A 13,798-nucleotide genomic window follows, 5' to 3' on the forward strand; every position below is an offset into this window, starting at 1 on the left:
AGCTTTCTTCATCACAAGACCATTGGAACTGGTCTGAATCACCTCATTCATGCTATAATTTTCAATTTGGTTTAATTATATCATTTCACATTACATAGTTTGATTCTCGAAATAATACTGTGAGTTCTTAGAGCAAGTGATATCTTAGCTTTACAAATAAGAAAGAAAACTTGAGATCCTGACAAATCAAGGGACTTATCTACCCTCACACAGCTAATTAGTAAAAGAGAAAGCCAGGTCTAGAGTGGAGTTTCCTGTTAATTGCCCTTATGATATTTTGATACAGTTAGGTTGAATGTTAATTAAGTAATGTGATGATCATCTTATAGAGTTCATCTTTCCTGTTTCTCTTGTTTTCTGTTTATTTTCCATGTCTTTATTTATGTCTGCTATAAGCTGTCATTCCTTGAGAGGCCATTTTCATTTTTGACTTGGTATGCCCAGAACTGTGCAGTGTTGCATATATAACAGGCATGTGGCAGATGCTTACTAATGACACATTTGGTGACTGAGTTGCCTTTCCTTTTATCTTTATGTGAAAGCTCTTGCCTTAATACAATGTGAGTTATTTGTTTATTATCTTGAACTCATTGAAGGAAAGTCCATTGAAAAATATAGTGAAATAAACTGTTAACCACTTGTCTTTTCATTTTAAATGCACATTTCACAATTCACCTATTTCTCTTTAGTGTTGCTTAAAATTGTTGTTATAATGAATTGATGCTAAGTGAAATGAGCAGAACCCAGGAAATTATATATCTCAACAACTATACTGTTTGAGGATGTATTCTGATGGAAGTGGATCTCTTCGATAAAGAGAGCTAATTCATTTCAATTGATCAAGGATGGACAGAAGCAGCTACACCCAAAGAAAAAACACTGGGAAATGAAAAAAAAAATTTGTTGTTATAATTTGACAGGTGACCATACTTAAAATAAAGAGAAGTGAAAGGATGAAACTATACTAACAATTATTCGATAAATATGACTTAGAATTCTTTGAACATTGTTATTATTACCAGCAGCTTAAGCTTATTTTAATTGCTTTTTGACGTGAATATTTGAACAGAGATCATGAATTTTTGTTTTTTCCCTAAAATTTTACCAAGAGAAGCCACAAATATTTATAGTCTTTTCGGCCATGTAAGCAATCAGAGTTCTTCTCTTTCCTCAAAATATCAACATATTTCTACTAAGGAAGGCACAACACTAACTTGTATAATATTTGCAATTTTAGGAGTGTTTTAAGGGAAGCTGGGCCACTCACAAGTTACTACACAAGAAAGCAAGTAAGTAAAATCGTATCTCTCTTCTACTATCATAAGTATTCTATTCAAATTTCACTCCCCTAGAGTGTAAGCTCCTTGAGGACAGATGCTTTTTATTTTCATTTTGTCTTTGTATTTCCATTGCCTAGAAGAATGAGTGATGTAGGTGCTTTTGTGGTAGTGTGAATCGGGTTGGATTTTTACTCCGTTGGAAAAAAATCTTTTGCTTTGCTAAAAGAAATATATTTGATATAATTTTCATAATATTTCTGAACTTAAGATTTGTACAATTTTTTGCTCTTTATTTAAATCACTTAATATATACATAGTGCTTTGCAAATCTCATAATTCAGTATCGAGAATTCTTAAAACTTTGTGTTATAGACCTCTTTGGTAGTCCAGGGAATCACTTCAGTGGACCCCAATAGTTGCCCAGCTACATCACACAAATGTCTCTATGGACAAGAAAACTGTGACCAATCACATTACCAGTCTAATGACCTCAGTAATTCCAAAGTGATGAACATAGACAATGTCTTAAGATACCTATATCTGTATCTCTGTAATATAATGTGATGTAAAACAATTTGTGGTTTCTATTGGTGACAAAATCACAGGTCTTTTAATACTATTATGGCTTGTCACCTACATTTATAATTGAAGGACATGTTCTATTTCAGTGATTTTCAATCGTAATTCAGAGATTTTGTGAAAATAAAAGTGTCTTTTTTCCCCCATCCAAGTAGTTGGACATTCTTTATTAAATACTATTTGTGTATACTTATATATACAAATGAAGATGGATTGTTTTTCTCCCCCATTTTTTTCAATCTTGCAGCTCATTTTTAAAAACAAATATCTTTTTCGAATTCTTGTTATTTCAACACAGAAATACAGCTAAACAAAATACTGTTTGCCAGTGTCTGTCTCATTCCTCACCCATAGTCTGCTACTTCTGTGTAAGAGATATGTGTCCCATGTAAGATCAGTCTTGTGAAGTCAAGATTTCAGTGTCTTGGAATTTTTAGGATTGTTCTCCTCATGTTGTGGTGGTCAATGTATACATTGTTTTGCTTCTCTCCTATCCGTCAGTCTATACAAGTTTCCCTAGGTTTCTCTGAATTTTGTATATTTCTTTCTATGGTACAGTTATATTTCTTTTATATGCCATGAAGCAATTTGTTCAAACATTCCTCAAGCAGTGAATACCTACTTTGGATATCCACTCAACTTTGATATGGTGGCCACATTTGTTATTCCTCCCATGGATGGGTATAGCCCATTGGGTAATAGCATAGTAATACTCCACTTTTTTGTACCGTTTTTTTTCTTTTCTACTGAAATAACATGTAGCCAAAGTGTACTAAAAAGCAGATGTCATTAGGCAGCCTTATTACATTTGTTTTTCATCTGAACTTATCCATTGTTAACATTGTTTAACATCCTCACAGGACACTGTGACACCAAGTTACAGAGAAGCTGACTCCACAGCCATCAGTACAGACTGGACTTGCTCTAGCTTTCTGAGGTGCAATGTCAAGTTGTTCCAAGGAGATGTAGTTAAAAAGGAATGGGGGGAAGATTGAGATCGGCTCATGATCACTTTTGGAAAAGCACTTCAATCCATGATGGTATCATAATTCACATAGGGAAGACTGCCATAATTGACAGTTGTGATGGTTGCATTGAGGTCTTCATGTCATCTCTGGCTACATCTTTTCACATCTGTTAGTTAAAATACCATCTGTTCCATGATCACTTTTGAAAAAGTTGGCTGATTCTGACCAAGTTCAGTATGATGCTCACATATAACCTTAACTTCCATTTGTGAATTACAAAGCCCATGACTAACTGAATATAATTAAATATTGATAGATGCATGGTGGTAGACCTGTGTAGGAAGCTAGGTGGTAGATAGAGTAGGTAGAATGCTGGGAATCTAGCCTCAGGCGCTTTCTAGCTGTATGACTGAGCAAATCATTTAACTATTGCTTGCCTCATTTATAATATAGGAATAGTAATAGGACTCACCTGTCTCCCTGGGTGGTTGTGAGGGAAAAATGAGATGGTATTTGTAAAGCATTTGCAAACCAAGAAAGTATTATATGAATAGCAGCTTCATCATCATCATTCATTTCATTCCCTTTGCGGTAGTGTTGTAAGGCAGTATCTCATTTTCAGTCCACTAGAAGTAAAACTCTAAATTTCAAAACCACAGTCTTTTTTTTTTTTTTTAAACAATGCAGTTAAGCCATTGGCATTATTTACTCTTAAAATTCAGAGAGGAAGTACTGGATGAATTTTTAAAAAAACTATTCAAAACTGTCATTAAACATGTAAAACATTTTTTAGTTCTTTAACAATCTTTCTTCTTTACTTCCAACTATTTCTCCCTCTTCACACCATCCTGTATATGGTAGCTCATCTTAACAGTGTCTTTAACATCAGAGGATCCCAGTAAAATCTCATCTCCATCATTTACTATTTATGTGGCTTTGAGCAAGTCATTTAACTGCTAGTCCTCAGTTTCCTTATCTGTAAAATTAAAAGTATTAGACCAGATGATCTTTGCATGCTTTCTAACTCCATAGCTAGAATCTTGTGTTTCCCAACAATAAAAATATTTGATAGGATGAAGTCTTTCCCTGAAGGCTGCTGCTTCATTTTGTTCCATTTTAATGTCGGGAAATGACTTCAAATGTTGTTAAGGAAAATCCAGGCTAACTGGGCTAAATCCATACAGACTTGTTAAAAAGGAAAATCAGAATCTAGATTTTGATGTGATTTGGGCCCTTTTCTTTGCTAAAGACTCATGGATTTAGCCCACTGTTAGTAGCTTCATAAAATCTTTGACTCTTAATTTGGAGAAGGTGTAAGTGTGCACATTTTTTTTAAGACAAGCCATGACACTGGCCCATAACCCCAATATACTTTTGGGATAATACTGCCTGTATCCCAATAATTCGTGGGTAGCTCCATCATTTGGTAACCCTGTACACAGAGAATCTGACTGCGTCTTGTAATCTCAACATAAGAAATGGCCAATTTTTGTGCCTCTCAAGTAAATTTAACCTCAGTGAGGATTCTTATTTAGTATCATATTTGAAAAATACTTCTCAGTTATTTTATAAGCTTTTAAATCTCTTTTTGTCATTTAGTTATTTCATCGTATCCAACTCTTAGTAACCCCATCTGGGGTTTTCTTGGCAGAGATACTGGAATGGTTTGCTGTTTCCTTCTCTAGCACATTTTACAAATGAGGAAACTGAGGTTAAGTGACTTGCCTAGGATCACACAGTTAATGAAAGTCCTCATTAGATCAGATTTGAATTCAGGAAGATAAGTCGTCCTGACAATCGATCCACTGTACCACCTAGCTTCCATTAAGTATCTCCTCTGTATAAAGACACAAATGGTAACTAGCATTCTTATAGATAGTACTTTGTGATTTGCAAAGTACTTGTATGCTCACAACTTGGGAGGTAGCATTACTGCTCTCTTTTTTTTTTTTCTAGAAGAGGAAATTGAGGCAGAGAAAGGTTAAGTAACTTACCTAGATTTACATGGCCAGATGTCTGAAGCATTTTTTTTTTTGTACTAAGTTTTCCTGACTCCAAGGTAAAGGCTTTATTCTCTATGTCTACCTATCTACTTTTTGAACCCACTGATTTCATCTGGTTAATTTGGTTTCTCCCTCCTCTCCCCTCCACCCCACATTCAGTCCATTGAAGGACCTATTTTGGTGGGGTTACTTAAGTCCACTATCTCCAATTTCTGTTTAGATTTATCAGTATAGGCCATTTGTTTTTATTTTTGAGGATACCAAATAAATGAGCTAAAAAATCTGTTTGCTTGTTGTCCTGGAATGCCTTCTTACACACAAACCTTATAACCAAACACATTTGAACCATCAATCTCCAAGTGTGAATAATGATCCAATAAATTGAATAGAATCTGTTATATCTTAGTCTTGCCTTATACAGATTACTTTTGATTACTTCATTTTTTTTCATAAGCATGTTTATAATTCTTTGAAAATGGACTTGAAGGGGAACAGATTGTGGAAAATTCAGGACCAGCTGGAAGCCCAAGAATCTTTTACACTTTTTTTTAAACTCAGTGATATATTAAAAGCAAAAAGTACATATCCTATTGTTGTTCTGTCTTTATTTTCAGTTGAAAAAATTACTTTTGAGGCTCATGTTTTAGAATAGAATTGTTTCTTGCTATTTACAGTTGCAGTAGACATTCAATTTATCTGCATTTTGATCTGTTTTTCCTCTCTATTTTGGCCCTGATGGTAGTAGATATTGTTCAAAGCTCATCTTTGGGGGCGAAATAACAGTTTGTCACTTAATATTTATTGGTACTGTCTTCAATACTTAGAAAGGAAAAAGTTCAGAAATTGAATAGTATAATGCAATTTAATAATGAGCTTTCTGCTTTTAGCTTTATGCTTGGCTTTTATTTAACTGTTCTGAACTCAAAATATAGCCTCTGGAACTTGTCAACCCAAGGTAGACTTTGATAAAGTGAAAATGGCACAGGACTGGTACTTGAGATTTGAATCCCAATCCCAGCTTTGTTACAAGTTAATTGGGTTATGTTGGCAAGTCCTTTTACTTCTAGCCTCAAGATTTTCACATATGAAAATGTATGAGATAATGTTTCAATTCTACAATTCTGCTCTTTATCTTCTATACTAACTTATAGTGTATCAGTTGATAGAAAAAGTGAGCTTTAACAAGTATTTACTTTTTTGTTGCTCTTCAGTTTAAAAGAAAATAAAAGCAAAATCTTTGTAACAAGCATAGTCAAATAAGGTAAATTTCTACATTGCCCATGTTTGAAAAAAATTACATGTCTCATTCTGCATCTTGAATCAGTTCTTAACTTTCTTTTCTTTCTTTTTTTTTTTTAATTATAACTTTTTATTAACAGAACATATGCCTGGGTAATTTTTAAAAACATTATCCTTTGCACTCACTTCTATTCTGACTTTTCCCTTCTCTCCCTCCACCTCCTCCCCTAGATGGCAAGCAGTCTTATACATGTTAAATGTTATAGTATATCCTAAATACAGTAAATTTGGGCAGAACTGAACAGTTCTCTTGTTGCACAGGAAGAATTAGATTCAGAAGTTAAAAATAACCTAGGAAGAAAAACAAAAATGCAAACAGTTTACACTCATTTCCCAGTATTCCTTTTCTGGGAAATGAGTGTAAACTGTTTGCATTTTTGTTTTTCTTCCTAGGTTATTTTTCCTTTTCTGGTTGTAGCTGCTTCTGTTCATCATTGATCAGTTGGAACTGAGTTAGATCTTGTCTTTGTTGAAGATAGCCACTTCCATCAGAATACATCCTCATACAGTATTGTTGTTGAAGTGCATAATGATCTCCTGGTTCTGCTCATTTCATTCGGCATCAGTTCATGTAAGTCTTTCCAAGCCTCTCTGTATTCAACCTGCTGGTCATTTCTTACAGAACAATAACATTCATATTCTATAACATTCATATACCACAATTTACCCAACCATTCTCCAGTTGATGGGCATCCATTCATTTTCCAGTTTCTAGCCACCACAAAAAGGGTTGCCACAAACATTTTGGCACATACAGGTCCTTTTCCCTTCTTTAGTATCTCTTTGGGATATGAGTCCAGTAGAAACACTGCTGGATCAAAGGGTATGCACACATTGATAACTTTGGGGGCATAATTCCAGATTGCTCTCCAGAATGGTTGGATTAGTTCACAACTCCACCAACAATACATCAATGTCCCAGTTTTCCCGCATCCCCTCCAACATTCATCATTATTTTTTCCTGTCATCTTAGCCAATCTGAGAGGTGTGTAGTGGTATCTCAGAGTTGTCTTAATTTGCATTTCTCTGATCAATAGTGATTTGAAACACTTTCATATGAGTGGAAATAGTTTCAATTTCATCATCTGAAAATTGTTTGTTCATATCCTTTGACCATTTATCAATTGGAGAATGGCTTGATTTCTTATGAATTAGAGTCAATTCTCTATATATTTTGGAAATGAGGCCTTTATCAGAACCTTTAACTGTAAAAATGTTTTTCCTGTTTGTTGCTTCCCTTCTAATTTTGTTTGCATTAGTTTTGTTTGTACAAAGGCTTTTTAATTTGTTATAATCAAAATTTTCTATTTTGTGATCAATAATGATCCTCTAGTTCTTCTTTGGTCACAAACTCCTTCCTCCTCCACAAGTCTTAGAGGTAAACTGTCCTATGTTCCTCTAATTTATTTAAGATCTCATTCTTTATGCCTAAATCATGGACCCATTTTGATCTTATCTTATATGGTGTTAAAGTGTAGGTCCATGCCTAATTTCTGCCATACTAATTTCCAGTTTTCCCAGCAGTTTTTATCAAATAATGAATTCTTATCCCAAAAGTTGGGATCTTTGGGTTTATCAAATCCTACATTGCTATAGTTATTGATTATTTTATCCTGTGAACCTAACCTATTCCACTGATCAATTAATCTATTTCTTAGCCAATACCAAATGGTTTTGGTGACTGCTGCTTTATAATATAGTTTTAGATCAGGTACAGCTAGGCCACCTTCATTTGATTTTTTTTTTTTTTTTATTTATTCCCTTGAGATTCACGACCTTTTGTTCTTCCATATGAATTTTGTTGTTATTTTTTCTAGATCATTAAAATAGTTTCTTGGGAGTCTGATTGGTATAGCACTAAATAAATAGATTAGTTTAGGGAGTATTGTCATCTTTATTTTATTCGCCCAGCCTATCCAAGAGCACTTAACATTTTTCCATTTGTGTGGAAAGTATTTTGTAATTTTGCTCATATAATTCCTGACTTTCCTTTGGTAGATAGATTCCCAAATATTTTATGCTATCGACAGTTATTTTGAATGGAATTTCTCTTTGTATCTCTTGCAGTTCTTAACTTTCTAAATATACATTGACCTGAGTAGCTTGAGCAGTCCAGGAATAGAAAGCTGTTTCCCTAATGGGAGAGGAAAGAAGATAGTTCTTTGGTCATTCTGAGGTGGGAGAAGGGATCTTGTGCTATTTTCATAAGCATACTATCCAAATGACTCCCATATTCTCTTTGGTTAGATGATTGATTTTGACACTGCTGTAGACTTTGCTGTAGTTCCAAATATGTACTTCTTGAGAGACTGAGTGTTATGACATATTGGTACGTACTAAATATTTTGAATTAATAGCTAACACCTATAATATTTAACTGTTAGGTGTTTGGGGGTGGGGATGTGGGGAGGAGTATTTTTAGCTGATGCCCCTTGGTTTCAGTCCATATTTCAGTTGTTAAAGTTTCTGTACATTAATTAAATTAATACTAATGGCCCCCAGTTAGGTTCAGGATCAAATATAACATCTTCTGTTTAGATTTTTAAATGTCTTTATAACTTGACCACTTCCCACATTTCCTATATTCCCCACCTTTTTTCCTACCTTCTTTTGTGACATGTTTTCTTTAGATTGTAAATTCCTTGAGAATAGGGACTATCTTTCTTTTTATTAATTGTATCACCAGTACTTAGCACTGTGCTTAACACATAGTAGATGGTTAATAAAAATGTTTCAAATTAGATTGGATTTCCATACCTTTTACTTCCTCCACCTTTTCATATAATCTGTAATCCAGCGAAATGGTCTCTTCACTATCCTCAAGTCACATAAAATCCTACTTCCTTAAAAAATCAATTTTATTTTATCTTCCATTCCATGTTTTCTTCCTTCCTTTCTGTTTCATTTAAGAAAAGAAAAACAAAACCCATTATATATATGTGTATATATATATATGTATATATGGTTGTGCAAAATTAATTTCCACTTTAGTCAAAAAACAGGCAAGAAAAAGAAAGAGAAGAAATACGCTTCCATCTATATGCTGAATACATCAACTTTCTGGAAGTGGTTGGCATGTTTCAACATAAGCTCTTTGCAATGGTGGCAGAACATTGTGTTGATCAGAGTTAATAAGTCTTTCAGAGTTGATTACTTCTGCAAGATTGCTGTTACTTGTATCAGTTCTGATTCTGCTCACTTCAATTTGTATCAGTTCACATAAGGCTTCCCAAGTTTTTCTGAAATCATCCTCTTGGTCATTTTTAAAAACAATAATATTCCATCACATTCATATACCCTAACTTGTGCAGCCATTCCCAATTTGATAGACATTCCTTTAGTTTCCAATTCTTTGCCACTATAAAAAGGGCTGCTATTTTTTGTACACAATTATTCTTGCGTGGTCTCTCTGCCATTAAACCGTGTGCTCCTTGAGGGCAAGGACTCTTTTTTTTGGTTGCATTTAGCAACTGTTTCAAAAATGCTTACTTGTCTGTGTTTTTCTATTTGTTCTATGTGTATGAATTTGAACAGTCTATTCTGAAAGTAAGACCTAATAGTAATAGCTAGATGGTATTTTCAGTATTTCAGGTATACTGAAAGTCATTTGGATAAATCTAGGACAGATTTCCAGTTTTGTTTTTGGAGAAATCTGGCCTTTTAATTAGTCCAGAATTCATGGTAAATCATTGCTACATCTAATGTTTAGAAAAGTTTTGCTTTATAATCTGAATCTTTAAAATAAGCTTGTATGTGTCTTTTATTTGGTACCTTTTGCTTTTACATCGTGTTTATTTTCCACACCTATCCCTGAGGTTGAACTATTCTCACTTACAACATGAAATATCCAATATAAAACTCATATCTATTAGTGAGCGAGTATATCAGTATTCTGCCCTATTGAAACCCTGACCTTTCTTCTGGGATAGAGAGAAGGTATGTTTTGATGTACTTCAAACTTAGTTATACATTTTTCCATTACTCACAGCTCAACTTCATCATTATAAAATGTTGATCTTAGTTTTACTTACTTTGCTTTGCATCCTCACCCATCATTTCTTGGTACCCAATAACATTCTAAAAAAGCTTACTCTAAATTGAGATCAAAGAAGCAAATGTATGTGGTACTCATGCATGACAATAAAATACATGGCCATGATAAGACATTATTGAAAAGTGGTTACATTCAAACCATTGAGGAGAAAATATCATTTTCAGAAGTTTGCTTGAGATTAGAAGCTGTTACACTAGCTCAGGGGAGGAATACTGAAATCTAGCAATGTAGTAGACAGATTTGCTCTGTTTTTCTTGTTTGTGTCTATTAGTACATAGAATATGTGGAATAGAGAGCTAAGGTGTACATAAGAAATAAATAATAAATAAAATAAATAGCATTTCATGTATTTTAAATACACAAAATATAAATGTTTCTTTTTCTTCGAATGTTTTAATTTCTTTAAAAAATCTTTAAATATTTCTTTTTCTAGAAGATGAAAAAGCAAAACATGAAGTTTCTTCTTGGACTGTGGAAGGTGATATTAATACAGATCCTTGGGCAGGTTATCGATATACTGGTAAACTTAGACCACATTATCCATTGGTGAGTAAATAAAGTAACAATTACCTGTTTAAGTGAGAAATTTTAGAGCTATATTTTAAAGATTGAAATCACTTCCTATACTTGTGCTCCACTCCAGATTTTTTTAAGGGAATTTGTCTAATTGTCTTAGCACTTTAAAATATCTTTTTTTTTTTTTTTTTTTTTACATGATTTGATTTTCCCTTTGTATCCTTCTTTCTCTTTCAGAGGGCTTTCCCTTATTAACAAAGTGTTGGTTGTTGTTGTTGTTTTTCCTTAAAAAGTTTGAAAGAAGAGAAACAATAAGTGGTTGACTTCTTATTTTCTTAAAATAACTTACTGATCTTTTTAACTCTTACATTTCTAATTGTGTCTTTCCTGCTCCCTCTCCCTGAAAACCGATCCAATAATTCTAAGTTTTTAAGCATTAAAAATAAAGACAAAAGTTCATGTCATTTTAATAATTTTGTATTATTTTAAAATACTTTTCCCCCTAGATAATAGTTAAATGTGCTAGAGCTTTGAGATCAAATATTAGCATTTCCATTTTTATTCAGTTTTTTTCAAGTGATTCCATTTTCTGTGATAGATCACATGATTATTGAAATAGTTGTTTTAAATGACTTGAGGATTTATCTTTGGTCCTCTCTTGTTTGCAAGCATAGTAGAATAATAAGCAATTTAAAAAGCACTGAATAGCTAATTCCCAAAGAAAATGCATTTTTTGGGAGCAGCTAGGTGGCGCACCAGCCCTGAAGTCAGGAGGATCTGAGTTCAAATTTGGCCTCAGACACTTATTGCTGTGTGACTGGGCAAGTCACTTAATCCCAATTGCCTCTGCAAAAAGAAAGAAAGAAAGAAAGTAGATTTTTTCCTTATTCTTGAAAGAACAAAAGACAGAATTTTTGCATCTGTTGCATTGAATAGTACTGTTTATGCTTTTGTGTGTATTGATACTGATTCTTGGCAGCATGGAGAACTAACTGGACTTTTGAGTCGGGTACCAAGATCCTAATTCTGCCTCAGATTCTTGCTAGTGGTGTGAGCAAGGGCAAGTCCCTCAACCTTTGAAGTCAGAGCCATATTAGCTTATTCATCTGTAAAATGGGAATGATAAGACTAGTAAAGTTTTTATGAGCAAAATGATTTGTAATGGACAAGCAGGACAGTAGTGTATGGAATTTACTATTTACTTTTTTTTAAAAAGGAAGCAATCATGAAAAAGAGTTTCACATAGAATCCTCTTTTGATTTTTTGGTATGTGTTTAGGTATATTTTTCTTTTTTTGATTATTCTGGAAAAAAAAATTCTTTTTGTTTCCAAAGTGTTTTGTGACCTGTAAACATAATATAAAGAATTGTTATTGCTACTGCTATTATTATTATTATTACTAAATTCCCTTTTCCTCTACAGTTTAAATTATTAGTATCATAACCAAGTAATGATGTGTTAAATAACATTTTAGAATGAACAGGTTTATTTTTTCTTCAGTAATGACTAATTCAAATAATAAATACTCATTATACTTTAAACTTGTTTTTATTCTACACTTTGATGTTTTTTAGATGCCAACAAGACCAGTGCCAAGTTATATTCAGAGACCTGATTATGCTGATCATCCTTTAGGTAATTTCAATTATTTATCTTATTATTTATTTAGTCTCTGTATTTGGTGACTGCCACTAACAACAGGAGTTTATTTTGCTCATGGTTTCTTATGTACTAATTTAAAAATACACAAATTTCATTGCCTAATAAGTTCACTATTTCATTTTAAAAACTTTTTATCTCTATAGTGTGAATTTTTATTTTTGCTTTGCAAGTTGTGCTTGGTGGGGGAGATTAGGTGTTATAGATTTTGGGGTTTTGTTTTCTTAAGTCTGTCTTTAATGGATTGTTTAATTCATTTACATTTAAAGTTAATGTATGTTAAGCTTATATTTTCTTCCATTTGTGTTTTTTAAATTTTTTTCCAATTGGGAATTTTTTATGTCCCTTTTTTTCAGGCAATACTTTTTCCTTACAATTATTTTGTTACTCTCTTTTAATATAATTCCATTTTCACAAGAACATTTTAATTTAGAATTAGGAATTAAAAATCAGCATTTTCTGATTTCTTTGATCCACCTTGATCTCCTTGCCCCCCTCAATAATTTCCATTACAGGATCTGGGAAAAATCTTTCTGTTTAAAAATTTGATTGTACAACTATTATATTTGTTCCTAGCATCATAGAGCAGGCTGTGGGATATAAATGAAAACACTGGATGTTGGTGTTGATGATTGAGTGATCTTTATATCAGAGGTTCTTAATCTGAAGCTGTGGCCTTTAAAAAAATACAACAACTGTATTTCAACATAATTGTTTCCTTTGATATCCTATGTATTATATTTTTAAAAGAACATTATAATGAGGAGTCCATAAGTTTTGCCAGTCTGCCAGAGAGGTCCATGTTGCCAAAAAAAAGAAAGAAAGAAAAAAAAGTTAAGAACATTCCCTTGAAAGTGACTTCAATTTTTAGACTCTATAAACCTCTACTGTGTTTTGTATTATTTCAAATTCTAGATTATTGTCAGTTAGCAAATAGCCAATAAATACTTATTAAGCTTCTACATGTGTTAGGCAGTGGGTTGAGTTCTAGGGATACAAAGAAAGCCCTTTCCCCAAAACAAACCAAAAAACCAATTCCTGCTCTCAAGGAGCTTATAGTCTTGTTTAGCCTTTAAACTATGATTATTCCATCCATATTATGACTTTACTCATCATGGTGTCAATATGTTGTGGGTGGACACAAAAAATTAAATGGGGAGTTTTATGGAAATTATGATGACATGCAGATAGCACAGTTTATGGCTTTAATCCAAATTTTATTATTATTATTAAAGTTTTTTATTTACAAAACATATGCATAGCTAATTTTTCAACATTGACTCTTATAAAACCTTCTGTTCCAAATTTTCCCCTCCTAAACCCCCATCCCTTCCCCTAGATGGCAGGTAGTCCAATACATATTAAGTTTGAACTTAACCCAAATTTTACAGTAAGGTACAATAAACTCCTATAAAAGAAAAAAATATTTAGAACACAAGA

General features: G+C 33.0%; 1 protein-coding gene across 5 annotated transcripts in view; it reads left to right on the top strand.

Annotated features, from left to right (window-relative positions):
* Positions 1-13,798, top strand: part of METAP1 (methionyl aminopeptidase 1) — a 77,910-nt gene that overhangs the window by 32,057 nt on the left and 32,055 nt on the right. For 3 of the 5 annotated variants that reach the window (XM_051966480.1, XM_051966479.1, XM_051966476.1), the window contains 3 exons: positions 1,238-1,289; positions 10,617-10,729; positions 12,274-12,334. In XM_051966480.1, coding sequence (XP_051822440.1) covers positions 1,238-1,289; positions 10,617-10,729; positions 12,274-12,334 — 226 coding nt within the window. The remainder of the gene's footprint in view (positions 1-1,237; positions 1,290-10,616; positions 10,730-12,273; positions 12,335-13,798) is intronic. The other 2 variants (XM_051966481.1, XM_051966477.1) reach the window with 1 other exon arrangement.

This window comes from Antechinus flavipes, chromosome 6 (genome assembly GCF_016432865.1).
Source record: "Antechinus flavipes isolate AdamAnt ecotype Samford, QLD, Australia chromosome 6, AdamAnt_v2, whole genome shotgun sequence".
NCBI lineage: Eukaryota > Metazoa > Chordata > Mammalia > Dasyuromorphia > Dasyuridae > Antechinus > Antechinus flavipes.